At 36.5% G+C, this 17,785-nt stretch overlaps 1 protein-coding gene across 5 annotated transcripts in view; it reads right to left on the bottom strand.

Annotated features, from left to right (window-relative positions):
* Positions 1-17,785, bottom strand: part of LOC123750413 (calcineurin subunit B type 2) — a 96,822-nt gene that overhangs the window by 15,522 nt on the left and 63,515 nt on the right. For all 5 annotated transcript variants that reach the window (XM_045732553.2, XM_069333912.1, XM_045732531.2 and 2 more), the window contains one exon: positions 7,214-7,390. In XM_045732553.2, the coding sequence (XP_045588509.1) occupies positions 7,214-7,390 (177 nt within the window). The remainder of the gene's footprint in view (positions 1-7,213; positions 7,391-17,785) is intronic.

Here is a 17,785-nt window from a genome sequence, read left to right as displayed (position 1 = left end):
TTCCTTTGAATCTATGACCTCGTGTTCTTGAGGTTATCGGTTGAGCCTTGGGCTTTTGGAGTAGAACAAATCCCAGAACCCCATCAAGCAATTATTAAGCAGGTTTCAGGAATTCCTCTTTTTCAATTTGATCTATACCAGTCATTATTTTCTAAGTGATCAGATTGCCTCTCTTATCTTCTAATTTTGGCATATTCAATGCTTCCAGCCTCTCTTCATAACTCTTATTTTTCAATTGTGGAAGCCATTTTGTAGTATGTCTTTGCATCTTTTCCAGTTTACTGACGTGTTTCTCGAGATATGGGCACCATACAACTGTTGTATACTGTATTCCAAACTTGGTCTCACAAAAGCCATGAACAGTTTCATTAGTATTTCACCATCCATATAATTTAAAGTGATTCTGAAGTTTGAAAACACAGCATATACTCCACGTACAATGTCCTTTATGTCTTCCTCTAGTGACAGTCTACTATCCAGAACAGCCCAAAGAAAGAACCACTTTCTTTGTTAAGAGTACTTTAATTCCTTTCCACATAATTTGTAGGTTGTGTATGGTCTATTTTCTCCTATTCCACATTTCATAACATGGCATTTATTCACATTGAATTCCACTTGCTACATGGTGCTCCAAGCACTCATTTAACCTAGGTCAATTTGAAGGGTATGACAATCATCTATATCTCCTATGTTCCCTAGTTCATGATTAATATCATCAGCAAACATGTTCATAATTCTGTACTCCTTTTGGTAGATCATTTATATAGACAATGAACATTACTTGTGCAAGTACTGAACCCTGTGGTACTCTACTATTAACACGCCCCCAGTCAGTTACACTGCCGCCGTTTGCTGCTCTCATCTGTCTGTCGGAAAATTTTTCATCCATGACAGTAGTCTCCCTGTCACCCTTCTACCAAGTTCCAGTTTCCAAAACAACCTCTTGTGGGGGAGGAGGGGGGGGGGGGTCTGTCAAAAGCTTTTTTTAGGTTCAGATGTACAGTCAACCCAACCATCTCTTTCCTGTTGAATCTCAGTGGCCCTCAGAAAAAGTAAGTACCTTGAGGTTACCTTGTACTGGTAGATTTGTTACACAGGATCTTCCTGTTCAAAAACCATACAATTAAATTCATTCAAAAATTTGCTAAGTTCCCCAGAGTCCTCACTTGAAATCAAGTTTATCAACTATATCAATTTCACCATTCTCTTATAGATGATATCGTATAGTATATTTAATTTCCAACAAGACATAGTCACTCTTTCCCAAAGGAAGAAGGTACTGAATATCAAATATCCCCTCTTTCCTGTTGAATATTAAATCCAGTATTGACAGAACATTCCCTTTCCTCATTCTCGTGGCCTGTGTATTGTGTCGATACATGAATATCTCCAGGATGAGGTTTACAAATCTGCCTTTTCAAATGTCTTCAGTTCTTACTTTGTAGGCCTCCCAGTCTATTGCTTTCCAGTTCAAGTCCTTCAGTACCAACAATCATGATTTATCTATCTGCTCTTATTATAATCTCTCTCATGACCATTATGAGGCCCTCTCATTTGTCATCTAGTTCCTCTTTTGTCCATGTGTTACTTGCTGGTGGGCTGTAGGCATTTACAATTATCAGTTTATCATCTCACATGTATTCACCTAGTTGTGCTTGCGAGGGTTGAGCTCTGCTCTTTCGGCCTGCCTCTCAACTGTCAATCAACTGTTTCTACTACTACTATTTTTTCCCACACCCCCCCCCACATGTGTGTGTGTGTGTGTGTGTGTGTGTGTGTGTGTGTGTGTGTGTGTGTGTGTGTGTGTGTGTGTGTGTGTGTGTAATCTTTTTCCGTCTACTACTCACAGAATGGATACAATGTGTATAATAAATTAACAAAACTAATCCCAGTCTCAGTAGTCCTGTAGCTGCCATACTATGGGCTCGTACATAGAAGTATCACTTCTCTACTGATCCAGGTTCCTTGCAAGTTTCTTTTTCTTTTGAGGCAGATATGGCTTCGAGTAGCCATATGTCGTCGACCTGCAAGTCAAACCTAGTGACTAAGGGTGCTGCTCCTTGTTTTGGATGCCACAACTTCTGTGGTGGCCAAAGAAGCATTGTTCTCATTCCCTTCTGTCCCTACTCTATCTGTGCTTTATAATGGTTCTTACCAGGCAGAATGCGAGATGAGAAGATTCAGGGTACCTTTTTGACAAATAGGTGCCATCATCTCGAAGTGGTCGTGGACAGTTTCTGTGCGATTCAACCAGCAAACAGCAAAGCACTGTTTTATTAGTCTGTCTAATGCCAACTAGTACTTGGAAGGGCTTTTAGTGTAGTGAATAAGCTTTCAAGATCATTCTAGGTTGGATTAATTAAGTATTCTCCACTATGATCCAATAAGGGATGTTTGAAAAAATAAAGTTGCACAATCCAATTGTGCTGATGAAAAATGTTAACCTTACCTTCAGATGGTTTCAAGGATCAAATGCCCCAGCAACCCCATCTCTGACCAGGACTCCAGGTTGACTTACTGGTGAACCAGGCTGCTGGATGACACTGTACACAGTCTAATGTAGGAATTATGGTCTGGTTTATCAGGTACCCTTCAGAGAGGTTTATCAAGTTCCCTCTTGAATGCAGAAAGGTCAGCTAATTATGCACCTGATATTTAGAGTGAGGTTATCGAAACTCTTTGGGTCCTTAATATTTACAGAACCGTCTCTTCTGTACATAGAAGATTCCTTCCCCATTTTTCAATGGGGTCATTTTGCACAAGCTCCCATGCCTCCTGGTCTCATAATGTATTGTCTGAGTGCCATGTTTATAGTAACAAGGCAACAGAGTATTTTGTTCAGAAAGGAGCATTTTAACTTGCACAAAGCCTTTTGTTTATACAGTATCAGTACAATTAATGGAACACTTTTGTGCATATTTTGATAAGCCAAACTCTGTCCTCCACTGAAGCAAAATGTTTCAACTTCAAAAATGAATACAGGTACTAATCAAATAAAAAAAAATAAGATGATAAAAATCATTAAATCTAAACTAATGCCCTTCTGTGGGAAGTCACAAGTTTCAAAGTACTTAAGGCTCTGGTGATTTAGTGTTGCAGAAATTTCCCACATGTTTCCAGGTCCCTGCACATGCAAGCTTTACCAAGAACCAGGATTAGAATGTGGTTTGCCGAGGCAACCCGTGTTCAGACCAAGTTCGTTCCATCCAGCAGTTGACACCAAAGACGCATTCATACATTTTAACATGCTGTTTATTCAAATTAGGAATTTTCTCAAATGTAAATATTATAATATAATAATCATTAATATAATTACTGTACTGTGCATATTTAGGCATTGGTTAAGTTAGATTAGGTGTTTAGGTTCTGTTGGCAATTATTTGTATTTGCAGAATGTGGGTGAAGTATTTACAGCGTTGTGGTTTGAACCAAAGTCGTCAGCGAAGCACTAGTTCCAGAAGTGTTTGGACGTCATCAGTTGTGAGTAGTATGTAAACCATTTTTCATTCATAAACAGGGGGTTTGGCGGGTGCATGGAATGGACTTTGGCGTTTGTTTATGGGGACAGGTTGGCCGAGGTGATAGAGCATGGGGGGGGGGGATCAGAGATTCACCGAGGACAATCACCCAAACCCACCTACGTTGATAACCCTGGCTAGACAGGGGGAGGGGGGGGGGGAACACCATTGGACACCTAGAAATGGTCACTCTAGGCACAAGGAGTTTGACATGAACAGTTAATCAGAGTTCAAAGGAAGCGAGACATAAAACACTCATATGAAGCAAATATAGAACAAATATATATGCAAAATGGGCCCTGCCAGAGAGCAGTGCCGAGGATGGCTAACACTTGTCTAAAAAACGGAACTAAGAATAATGTGGTAAGAATGAGGTGCATAACAGCAACATTTTATTGCATTGCAGCAGGAAGAATGACAGACTGTCTAGCTCAGGGGCACTACCTAAGAAAATGTTAGATGACAACATTGGACACCAAGCCTCAACACACATGCCAGTGCTATCTCTGATAATTTTGAGTGTATTGGTCAAGTACTGTATGCCATCATATTTATTTCATAGATTTTGGACATTACAGTACTTGTAAAAGAATGTGGCACACTGCATGAAGCACCACATACTTAAGGTGGGAAAAAAATAGAATGGTGGGGTGTTGTGGGTGAAAGATTTTGGACAGCAGTATCTATATGCGACAGCTACATGTGTCAGCATCTGTTAGATACTGGCAGGTACTCCAGGCCAGGTGCCAGTTACCTCCAGGCTGTCATAATGAGTAGTTGTATGCTGCATCTTGCTCTGCCACCCCACCTTATTTTACTCACATTTTTGTGGTGCTTGTGGTTTTACAGTGTTGTTATGGCACCCATGAAGGAACTAGGCAACAAAACCATTGGTCAGATCACTGCTTTAACCCTCAAACCGCGCATATCATATATAAATGATATCAGTGACAAAACCGAAACCGCGCTCATCATTTATATATGATTTCGTGTCTAGCGCTATAATTTAAACGCCCCGCCTGGGATAGGGGCAGCTATAGTACAGCCACGACTGATAGTTGCCAGATGCCACCTAGAAAAAAAATCCAGGCCAACATTCTTGGGTGTTAGAGCGTCAGTATTGAGCAAGCCACCAAGGCTGGTGCACGCAGCACGAGCTCACAGCACCGCTGTTCAGCTTGTGACCACAGCATCGCCTACAAATACCATAATATAAATGATACTGCTATTATTTAGCAGTGATAGTATTACTGAAGCCCCCTGACTGTGATAAAACTGACCAGGATTCTGATAATAGCAGGATTGTGGTGATATTTAGTGCTGTGCTCCATGGAGGGAGGAGTAAGGCTGTGGAGGGAGGGTTGTTGCGTCATCTTCTGACTGTGTGTGGCCACCATTTGTTGACTGCACTCGCCATACTAGCTTAGTGGTTCGCTATGGTGAACACAAGTGTAGATACTTATATATAACGTGTGTATAGTGTGAGATAACAGCGAGAGTAGGAGGTTGGGAGCCGCCATTTTGGTGAGGGAGGAGCGTCGTCTGCACGACTTGGCATGTTGTTTACTGATGGCCACTATGGTCTTTGGGCACCATACCAGCTTATTTGTTCAGGTATGGTGAATAAAACAGGTAGATACTTATATATAATGTGTGTATATAGCGTAATAACACCACAAACAATATTGTTGGAGGACAAATATTAGTGCGTCTGGCCTTGAGGGCGGCCGCCGATCAGCTGACTGTGTGAGTAGCTACGCCTTTCTGCCTTTACTCACCATACAAGCTTAGATGTACAGTTATGGTGAACAAAACATGTAAATACGTATATATAACGTCTGTCTATAGTGAATAAATACAGAAAGAGTATTATGGGAGGTAAATGAGGGTGAGTGAGGTGGTGTTGAGGGAGGGAGTGGCAGTGAGTGGCTCGCTGGTGTTTGGTGGTCACTCCTCGTTGCTTTTTGACTCACAAGACCAACTTAGTAGTTCGTTATGGTGTACAAAACATGCAGATACTTATATATAACCTGTGTATATAGTGTAACAACAGCAAAACTATTTGTTTATTGTTTTATGAACATAATAATTGAATCACTAATATGCACACCATAATTTTGAGTACAGCGATGGTTCACACATTTTATAATATAAATATACCACAATTCACTGTATGGAATAATATTACTGCAAAAAAACTAAGAAAAAATCAATCAGAGACATTGAAATAATTAGGTAATAATATATTTGTGGCAACTGCCGTCTGACAGCTCGGGCGGAGTAGACCTCGTCTGGCGAAGGCTCTGCCAACGCCCCTTTTTTGCCACACTTCCCTACCCTATTGCGGCTAAAATATGCCACCTACGATTTTTTTGTTATTTTTTCCGTGATCAGGGAACAAAAATGAACACCTATAAGACGAAAGAATTTTTTGGATTTTTTTTTTTGTTGCGCCTGTAGGTGTGAATTCCATTTGGGCCCCTAGCGGTTTGAGGGTTAAAGGACGCAGGCCACCAAACTAAGGAAATAAGTCTGTTGGTCTGTGTGGCTAAGTCAATGGTGAGAACACATTGTGCGTGGTTCAGGGGGAGGAAAAACAGTGGTGTAACACCCATCACAAGATTTTTGGGCTGGGCATCCCAGGAAGACCTTTTAAAGGTCCTTGGACATTCTAACATATTCATTGGAGAGTACACCTCGTGTGACAGCAAGGGTAATGAAAGAAAACATCTTTAAAGTGTTTGATGCAGTCTGCGCATACTGTATCTCGTCGCATTCACAAGTTGGGTTATTCTAGAAATATGCCAGTGTCTTCCAGCATGACTGCATCTGCTCACACCACCAAATCTGTCACCAAGTGGCTTGATGACTGCATGGTACCTTTCATAAAGGATTGGCTGGGTATCAGCCCACATCTCAAACCAACCAAGAACCTCTGGCATATGGTTAAGAGGGATCTGTAGGACATGGATGTCACCTCCATACCCAAGCTCGAGGGAGCTGTCCATCAGTCCTGGGAAAACATCTCGCTGGAAACTTACCCCGACATCTCCAAACCACGAAGAGAAAAGGCCACCCAACCAAATATTAAAAGGTAAGAATACTTACCTTTTAAGTAAGGGCACCACATACTTTTGACAATTACTGTACAATAATTTCATGAAAACTAAATACAGCAAAGAAATGCATCCCCACATTATACTACTGAATCTTTAGGAAAACAGGCTTTGATTTAGATTTCTATCATAATGAAACTACAAGGGTTACAGTATATAGATTGTGTGTTCCTATAAATTATCGAATCTGCAGTCAGATTCATTGTAATCAATTCAATAGCTTTAGTTATATATTCAACACCATTTTTATTACAAGTTTGTTACAAATGTGTGTTCTATCCTTTGCACTAAAAATAAAAACAGTTTAGCCTATAAACTACAAAAACTAATAACTCAAAATCATTTTGATCTTCAGATATAATGGACAGTTTGGTTCCAATAACTCGGAATAAATGAGAGATTAATAATATGTATGTCACAAGTTTCTTTGCACTGTTGTTCATCTATCACCCTCCTGGTATGACTTTTCCAGCAGTTTATCGTGTTTTCAGAAAAATCTGAACACAATAAAGACGTTACTAAACTAAAAAAAGAAATATGATATATATATATTCCTTAAGCCTGCCGATGCTGCCTTACCTTTGAAATCCACCTCCCCATTGCCATCTGCATCGAATATATCTATGACACGCTGAACTAGTGGGTTCTGCTGAAGTTCGGGAAGAGACATGAACTCTTCCACAGAAAGAGAACCAGAGTTGTCCAGATCCAATTTCCGGAACCTCTTACCAAGTCGGCGGATTTCATCGGCATCAACTGCAGGGGAATTTTTGTGCCAAGATTAGTGAGTAAGAGCCGTAGATGTAGGATCAATAAGTCTCAAACTCCAACTGAATAATGAAAGATGAGGCATAAATGAACTGGCCCTTTAAAATATTATTTAGGGATATTTTAAGGGGAGCTCAATAAACCAACTTTCTTACTCAATTCATATTACTACTACAAACTCATCCATTTTATAATACTCGTCCAATTTATAATAGTAATGAGGTTGCAAAAGTGTTTCTTAATGGTACATGGTTTTGAGTGCACAAGGAGAACTTATTAACACACTTATTATCTTACAAAATGCTAAAATGCTTTCCTTTCTGATAAATGTTCTATCACAAAAAGTAAAAGCAAGGCAGATTATTAATAATTATTTGCTAGATTACAGATGCCCACTAAATTAACATCCATTATAAATGGATTTTGTAATTTACACGATTTTTAATTAATTACAGTTAATAAAAAAGAAGACTCGGAATATTGCATACACTTTTAAAAGAGCTTACGAGTAGTTTCACGTGCTGACCACTTGCACCTCGGAGGCACTTACGTAAGATCATGGTACAGCTACACCACAACACTTATAAAGAAGCCTTCTGTAAGGAATACCTTTTACTGGGTTTCTATTAAATCATACATTACCATTCAATGAATGGCATATGATTTACTCATAACACTATTAATATAAAATATGTTTAGATTATTTCCTTTATTTTCTTGTAGAATACTAAATGACTTTTTTAAACAAGCACTCTATCAAGATTAAATTGATACTTTAATTTTAAACAAAGAACTAAAGTATTCAGCACTTTTAAGAGGTTCAGCACTAAGAAAATGTTTAACTCGACCTACATACGCGGTATATCCAGTAAGCCCATCATATACAAATGATTCCTGTATCCTCATTTCTCCCATACAGTGCTCCAATACCATACAAGCTATACCATTACATACTTCTGCTGAAATAAGGAACAACTGCAAAGAAAACAATATATGGAATGAACAATCTTAAACATTACAGTACTGTACTTGAAAATCAATTGGACGAGTAAGTAGTAGTAATAGAGAAGATAACTGGAGACTTATTGCCGTGTCATCTAGGGCTCAACGGAATGCTTCTCAAGAAAGTATGAATCAAAATAAAATGCAACAAACTTCAAACTGTACTAGAGAAATATATTTACATAATGCAAATTTTTTTTTTATAATAAAATTGAGAACTGCTTGTGTTGGATACGTAAATAAGATACCTAAATATTTATGAATTATTTAATTTATAAAAGCAAGGTACAGTATTAAAGTAGTAAATTACTATCAAGGATAAAATATACATCAAAATTCTTATTTACACTATGCAACACAATTAAGAAAGAGTTGGTAAACTCGACAGGAAACTTACTAATACCATAATCAAAAAGTTAATAAAAATGTTGTTTTTACTGGCAACTGAATTCAGTAACCAGTAAAAAGAGGAAAACCTGAATTAAATCATTCTTAGTTTGGAAATACAAGTTACAAAAGATATCAGTAAAACCCTTCAGGCTAGTGATTACCGGAAAGTAGCTACATTTAACACATTCACTAAGATTCTTCTTCATTCTGTATGCCAAATTTACACAAGTAACTGTACTTTCAGAAATCTGAATCATGACAATGGCTATTTATTAATTGTTTCTGTTTTAAAAATTATTTATACCTTGCTTATTTAAAAAGGAAGCAATCAAATGTTTTAAAAGCAGCACTAAGAATTTTTTTTATGAAGATGGTACTGTATTTCTTTGACATAAGTATGCAAGTGAAAGTGTTCATAAACACATTAAGTTGACCAAACCACACACTAGAAAAAGAAGGGACGACGACATTTCGGTCCATCCTGGACCATTCTCAAGTCGATCGTCAATCAACTTGAGAATAGTCCAGGACGGACCGAAACGTCATCGTCCCTTCATTTTCTAGTGTGTGGTTTGGTCAACATACTTCAGCCACGTTATTGTGACTCATTGTCTGCAAACACATTAACTTGCTTCAGTAGTAACAGCCATGATGCTGGCTTGTTAATCTGAGGCTGCCTTAATGCAGTAAGTATTTACAGGTATAACATTGAATTATACAAATTAGCTAGCCAGAAGGTAACATTAACAACCAATCCAGGTTCTCCTCAGCTTACACAAGAGGATTGAAAAAAGGTCTCTATCCCCCTACATAGAAGAATATTTACATCAATTAGCCAATAATAAAAGATGGTAACTTTAGTTAATACTCTCTGTAGGAAATGAGCTTGTTGTTCATTATATGTAAAGCCAATGCTCAGTGAAAGCAACATACTATCTTCATTCTGGTAAACAGCTAATTGTGTGGATCCATGTACATAGGAAAGAGACCCATGACAATCAATTTTAGGAAAAACAAAATATTGCAATAAATAAAAGCAGTAATCTAGCATGCATGTTAGTGGGTTAAGCTCCCAGCTCAATGTGGATAATCCATAATATGGATGCAAGTCATCCATAAAGACCTGGAAGCTAAAGTAGCGAGTGTGCATTACTGTACAGAGAAATTATCCACAATTGATCATATTCATGATTCAAGTAGCTATTAACAAATTAACAAAAAATCACATCAAAACCAGAAAAAACTTCTGTTTAATTAGAAACCCTTACTGTATATTATTGTTGTATTTATTAGAGTGAAAATAATACCACCACCATAGAACAAACACTTCAAAATTTGTATAGAGCTCAGTCAAGTAAATTTATTCCACATAAGAATTAAGATGACTGCTTAGATTAAGCAATACAGTACCAGCAATTTAGAGCCCATGCACTGTAGTTAAATTATTTAGTGTACAATACTGTAATAAAATACACAGCTTGTGAAACTAAACTAAAACCCTCCAAATGCAGTATAGTACTCTATTATAAGAATTTATTTTACTGTAAATCATGATTATGTCCAATTAACAAGAATTTTCCTTTAATGAATCTTAAAATTACTGTACAGTATTGTATAGCAGTTTCTTTCAAAAGAACAAGAAAGAAAGAAAACAGATTTGTAATCTCACATAGGACAAAAATGTGTACAATAAATGAACCTGCATGCAAGGATGCTCAATTTCCCTTAAAAACTTGAGTCTTGAAGCAGGCACATCAATTGTTGACTAAAGCTGCTCTCATCGTGTACTGCGGACTACAATAGAGAAGTATTTCATGCAATAAGCAGCATCTAGTGCACTTAATCAATTGCATGCATTTCTCAAGCCTTTAATTATGCCTTAAGCAGCACAGAAGAGTACCTACGTTCATGTGAACTGAGCCATCAGTCAGATTTTTTAAATATTCTTGAACAAAATGCATATTTATGCTCAATTAATAAGGTAAGCCTGAACTTTCACTGCTACTTCCTAAATTTACATACTACACAGAAAAAGACAAATTTATAAAAATAAGTATGGAACAGACAAATATTAACTTTGAAAACATGGAATTGAAATAAAAGTTGCCTAGAAAATCAAAACATATTAAAGCATGCATTAAATTATTGACTAGTGATGCAAGGAGATACAGTACTGTACAACCATTTCACTAGACAATAGGCATACCAAGTACAACTCTCTAAGAAAAATTTGTCATGAACGTAGCTACAATTCCGCAGAGATACATCATACAACGGCCAACTACTGGATGCATATGAACTCCTGGAAACTCCCAAGTCATAAGCCTCACAAGAAATTTGTGTGAAAGGGGGAAAAAGTGTCCCACATATACAATTGTACAAATTATTTCTTAAACCCACAGCTAACTGCTTTCCAATGTTATGTTTATTGTTCATGTGAATGTTACTCTTCTAAAACTAGAATATCAGACAATCCTTGTTAATTTGAATCTTCTACATTAAGATATTTTTTCTAATACCACAACAATCATTATAGGATAACACATCAAAAGAAACACACACAAATGAACAAGGATAGAAACCAGGTTGAATAATATTTACCTGAGCATTAGAGAACATGTTAGAATATGAAATTCATTAAGATAAGGAATCAATAGATGAAAGTAAGTATCAATTTGGTAATCCCAATTGATGAAGATAACGCCTATTGAAATATGACTCGTTAATCTGCCAAATTCTTCTTGATGCATTCATAAACACTGCCTATTAATACAATAAATATTTTTTACACCAACAAACCTAAAGTTATTATGATGTATCATTTATTAAATAATCATAATTAATTTAAAGGCCAAATACAAAAATGTAAAATATTATATGTTATACCTATTCACATTTCCCAATACATGTAGTTGTTTCAATGTCAAGCAAAATAAATATGTTGAGTAGTAATACATTTTAACACGAATTGCAATAAACAGTAACTTCAGTCTAGCATGTTTTCTACACATTTAGGCTATGTAATGGCCGATATAAGTGCTGATAAACGTGACACTCACGATGTAGGTACAAGAATAAAAAACTTCCAATTGGCCCATACAAGGTGAATATTATTTATATCCAACTCCTTCATATATACCACATGTCTAACCTATGTGTGAAAAGATCCAGTATTCCCACATTTATGTTGACTTATAATTTGTTCCTAACTGAAAGGGGCACAAGCCAATCTCTCACAGTGTTCAAAAAGAAAACTTTTAAAATACTGTACCGCCAAAGGATACCTGATTAACCAGGCCGTGGCTTGTATGTCAGGCTGAGCAGCAGCAGCATCTAATAGCCTGGTTGATCAGACCACTAATCAGGCCTGGTCACAGCTGGTTGGGGAAAGGCTATTCCAAGAACCCTCACGAGGTAGGTGGTCATGCTGCATTTCTCCATAAGCCATTACAATGTCAGAAAACACTTTGTTTTATTGCAAAACTGCACTGGTGGACTACAAAGTTGTAGGCTTTAAGTTAGGGTAGTAAACACCACCTTCAGAGAATTATTATTCACAGAAAAAAAAAGTATGCCTGGAACCGTGTGTCACTGAGGTAGATAGAAAATTCAAGTACAGTACTGATACGACTAGAGCTGCACGTTGCTGAAATGGATAGAAAATTTTAGTACGCCTAGAACTGTGCATCCATATTGTTCTCACACAAAAAAAAGTACGCTCGGAACCGTGTGTCGGGAAAAGCAAAAATGCACTATTCCAGTTGTGCGTTATACAGTAAGTAATACCACTACTGAAACATTTACAGTTTCCTGGGATTCGCTCCAATATTATGGTACGGTATTTGCAACAATTTTCCATTTTAGGTGCCGTAAATTGAAGTCACCAAGCAAGATGACGATTGGAGCTGGATTTGTGAGGTTTCCCAAGCGGTATTCTATTTTCATTAGTTGGTCTTTAATTAAACTACAGTATTTAAGGGTTGCATTTGATGCTTTTCATACAAGGACAATCACCACTAGGATTTCTATTTTGATTATCAGCACTTTTACCATTACATTTGTGGTGTTTAGCAGCTCAGTACAGGCAAGTGTGCTTTGATGTACAGGCTGACCTCACGCTGTCCCCAGTGTTTCCAATCACACATGAAAAAGATTGTGTTCTGGTATTCATATCTCCTCATCATAGTACTCTTTTGTGTAAATTTCAGTTAAGGCTGTAAACACTGCATTCAGCTCATTTCAGAGGCCATTTATATATTCACGGCAACTGACGTTTCTGGTATTCAGTTGATTTTATTCACTTGATTTCTCCGATATGAAATTTTGGGCAGTATGTCATGGCATTTTTTCTTGTTTAGCAAGCTTTTATACACATCTGGGTGAAATAAATTGCAACTTTTATCATGACATTTATCTGTACTGAGAATATTTCCACATTTTGGTACTTATATTTATATACAGTATTCAATTAGTTCTTCATGAAAGCCAGCACATGTTTGTACATACCACATGTATAATATCCCAGGTTTCCAACTTGCATTCTATTTGTTCTTCGTTGTCTTCACATGCAACTTACTACATTGGCTCTTGGCTGGTAATTATGGGTACAAGCTCTTTGAATGCCTGTTGCTGCTAGTTTTGTTGGATCTGTGTTCAAATCTTATTTATTTCTATCCTGTACCAAAGTATTTTCTTTGATACAGATTATCTGGCCAGGGTTTGTATCTTGGCCGGAGGAGGGTTGATGAGGTGCCAGTCCTTAACTGTGCGCCTACTGTTCACCCCAGCAGTGAATGGGTACCTGGTTGTTAAACGATTTGGCGGGTCGTATTCCAGGGAAAATTAAGATCAAGGACCTGTCCGAAATGCTATGCATGCTAGTGGATTTACAAGAATGTAAGAACTCTTGTGTATATATATATATACAGAATATAAAAATAAATATCACATACCGCCTTTTGATAGCAACTAACAAACTTATCAAGTTGTATTTTTGCTTTGCTGTTTATCAGAGTGTTGACTTACAAGACAGACAGCTACACGTGTTTGCAACCTTTCAAAGTTTTCGAGTAGACAGGAGAGTTTCACCATCATTTGCAGGAATATTTTTCAGAATTTCAATTATCTTCAAGAAGATGAAATTATCCTAGTCGCAAAACCAGTATAGGGTGCGTTTGCCCATTCCACTTTTCTTAAATTATCTGGCATATTGACCTATTTACTGTGTGGCTGAAAACAGTGTTTGCATTCAATATAATGTGGATAATCTACACTGTTAATGCATTTTAAGCAAGTCTATTGTTGCTTATCACTAACTATTTGAGATACTGTATTGCCTACTATGTGATGATAGTGAATAACACTATTTTTAGTCAAATCAAATTTTGACCTATTGTTTTGTCCTACACTTTTCTCAAGACAGCAAACCATGGCATAAGTTTAATTTCTATAAATTTTCAAAATGCTACCATATGACTTGAAGAATGTAAGTGTAGACTTTTTACAAATACCCATAAAAAAAGGAGGGGGGAAATACCTTTTCATTTACATTTACATCTGAACCCCAGTACTAAAAACCCAAAATTCTTTCCTCCACTTGAACACCAAAATTTTAACTAAAATTGGCCAAACTGTTAAGATATAACATGCCATGTTATTTTGAAAGGTGGGGTTACAGTGTCACACAATGGGCCTATACAGTACCAGCTTTCATTACACCGTAAAGGCTATAACCCATTTTCTAACAAAACATTTTATTTACAGTTTATACATACACAAACCTAAAACAAGAAATTTAAGGCCTTACCAATTACAAATTTGGCTTTTAACATGATACTGAACATATATTGGCTCAAGATGTGCGGATAAATTAAAAAGGTTTAAGTACCGTATAACTTTCATTATAATTTTGACCAAACCCAAAACTGATAGCAGATATAAGAGTTCCTATTCACAAAGATGCTTTGCATTAAGCATCGACATCAGAAGCCACTTCAACTTTGTGATTCAGCATAAAGCTCATCAGTAGTCATCTAAGAAGTTCATCAATACTTCTCATCTTAAGATCACATTTTATACCCCTTATAACAAGATGTAATTTGTTTAAAAGCCACTGGAGTTTTTAATTAATATACAAGAAAATCTAAAAATAATACTCCTACGTACTGTATTATATATTTATCAGACTTGTACAGTAACTATTTATTAGACTCGCATTTCAGTATACAGTACCCTATGCTTAAGTAATCTCTTCTGCAAGAGCCTCGATTTAAAAAAGACAATATTGCGAATCATTCTTCATAATTAGTTATCTTTAATGACAAACTGTATTTTCTTAACAGAATCGTAAAATAAGAAAAATATTTTATCTTGAAACATTCTTACAAGAGATGAAGCCAAGAATACAAATCAAACCCCACAAGATATCTAATATACAGTGAACAATATTTTGCTAATTCAGTTTTGGTAAAGATTTGCAAATTTTAATACTCAAATTAATAATTTATATTTACTGACCTTCGTAGGTTCATTTTAATACTGCACCATACTAAACGACTTGACTCTTGAATAACAAATTTAGGCTATCAATAAACATGTCTAAAATTTCTCCACCTGACACCATATACACCAATAAAATTGTTATCCTTCATCAATCGGGAAACGCAAGCTTGCTATTAAGTGGCGACATTTGGAAATAAAATTGTCGAATAAACAATTAAATATTTTCTAGTCATCTCTCTCTGCTCAAGTAATTCTTAACAGTTATTTTGAAAAAAAAAAAAAACTTAGAATTTTAAGAATAGTGTTGCTGATTGCAAACTTATACTTCTTATTACTTGTGTAAAGTATAACCACTTCTGACAACACCTATGATATTATGCAATCAGCAGTTTCCTCTGCAAATTCTAAGCCTGCATTAAGAATATGGGGGGCATAATTGAGCCAAATGTGGTTAATTTTCCCAATCATGAATAACCAGAAAAAAACAAAACTAACTACCCTTGGAAAATTTACCAATTTGATACGTTCATCTTATTACAATATAAGGAGATCAGGAATAAATATAAAAAAAAAAAAGAGACCATTCAAAGAAAACGTAGAGAGAGAACACCAACATGGGGTAGCTTCTGGTCTATCTCAATAAACGAGAACAATACTGAATTAAAAACACAGCAATAACTTTAAAAAACGGTTCCAAATGACACACCATGCAAGGTAAGGTGCACAATACCACGTACAGTACATGCTGTAATAGAAACACAGAACTTGGATACTGAACTAGCCAAATCTGATTTAAAAACACCAATCACCACTGAAATTTGGTCAAAGAGGATGCATTCAAAGCATGCATTCAAGATCTGAACAATGTTGATATTCAATCAATGGGGTCCCAAGTTCTAATATATGTTTAAATAGGAAACGGATGAATCTGACACTGCGAACTTGTGAACTCATAAAACATTAGCTATGAAATGCAACTCGAGACATAAGCACAACACCACCTGGCTTTCTTGGTGAAATTGATAATTACACCAAATGACAATCTCTTTGTCCTTGTGAAATTATTTGTACAGTATTAACTTTAAAATGGCATAACCAATATCAAATTAAATTACCATAACCTTTGAGTTCATTTAATTGATGACAATCTTGGCTCATAGAATAAAGTACAGTACAACCCTTGAAGCATGGTAATAGTACAAAATCTTCGGCAGAATTAAACAGCAACTAGTGTACACAACCCACAATGTAATCGCTGCAGATACAGTATATGCTTAATATTTACTGAAGGTAAAAATGAGAGATTTTTTCTATTCCACAATGTCATTACCACATGTCAAAACACCCAAAACTTTGTGTACTGTGCTGCATAAACTATTAGTAAACGGCAACAAGATCCTCTTTATCTAACAATTCATCTAGCTTGTGTTCCTCAGACCAAAGATTAACCCTTAAAGTGCAGCTCTTGTAGAAATTGCCACCCCTGCCAGTGAGTAAAAATTAAAGAAAATTACGTTTTCCCTATGAAGGGTTGATCTATATTCAATTGTATGGAAAAAATACAGAAAAATCCCATCTACCCGTATTTTGACCTGGGCAATGGTTAACATTCCTTCTGGCATTCGTCAGTATTACGTTGTAATTAAGTGTAATTACCTAAGTATAGTTACAGGATGAGAGCTACGCTCGTGGTGTCCCGTCTTTCCAGCACTCTTTGTCATATAACGCTTTGAAATTACTAAGAGTTTTGGCCTCCACCACCTTCTCACCTAACTTGTTCCAACCGTCTACCACTCTAAAACAGTGTTTACAGAAAAAAAAAAAAATGCTGTTTACAAAAGTGATTTTTCTTATATTTCTCCAGCAGCTTTGTTTTGTTAGTTTAAATCTATAACCTCTTGTCCTTGAAGTTTTGAGTCTCAGGAATTCCTCCCTATCAATTTTATCGATTCCTGTTACTATTTTGTACGTAGTGATCATATCGCCTCTTTTTCTTCTAACTTCTAGTTTTTGCATATTTAATGCCTCTAACCTCTACTTGTAGGTCTTGGCCTTCAGTTCTTTGAGCCACTTAGTGGCATGTCTTTGCAACTTTTCCAGTTTGTTGGCACCATACAACCGCTGCATATTCCAGCTTTGGTCTAACAAAAATCATGAACAATTTCTTTAGTATTTCTCCATCCATGTATTTAAAAGCATTTCTGAAGTTAGAAAGTGTAGCATAGGCTCTTTGCACAATGTTCTTAATGTTATCCTCAGGTGACAGTTTTCTATCTAGAACCACCCCTAGATCCCTCTCTTTGTCAGAATTCTTTAAAGATTTCTTACATAATTTATAGGTTGTGGGGGGTCTATGTTCTCCAATTCCACATTCTATAACATGGCATTTATTCACATTAAATTCCATTTGCCAAGTGGTGCTCCATATACTGTACTTATTTTGTCCAGGTCTTCTTGAAGGACATGACAATCATCTAGGTTTCTCATCTT

The sequence above is a fragment of the Procambarus clarkii genome, chromosome 4 (genome assembly GCF_040958095.1).
Source record: "Procambarus clarkii isolate CNS0578487 chromosome 4, FALCON_Pclarkii_2.0, whole genome shotgun sequence".
Lineage (NCBI taxonomy): Eukaryota > Metazoa > Arthropoda > Malacostraca > Decapoda > Cambaridae > Procambarus > Procambarus clarkii.
This window is presented reverse-complemented; position numbering and strand designations above follow the sequence as displayed.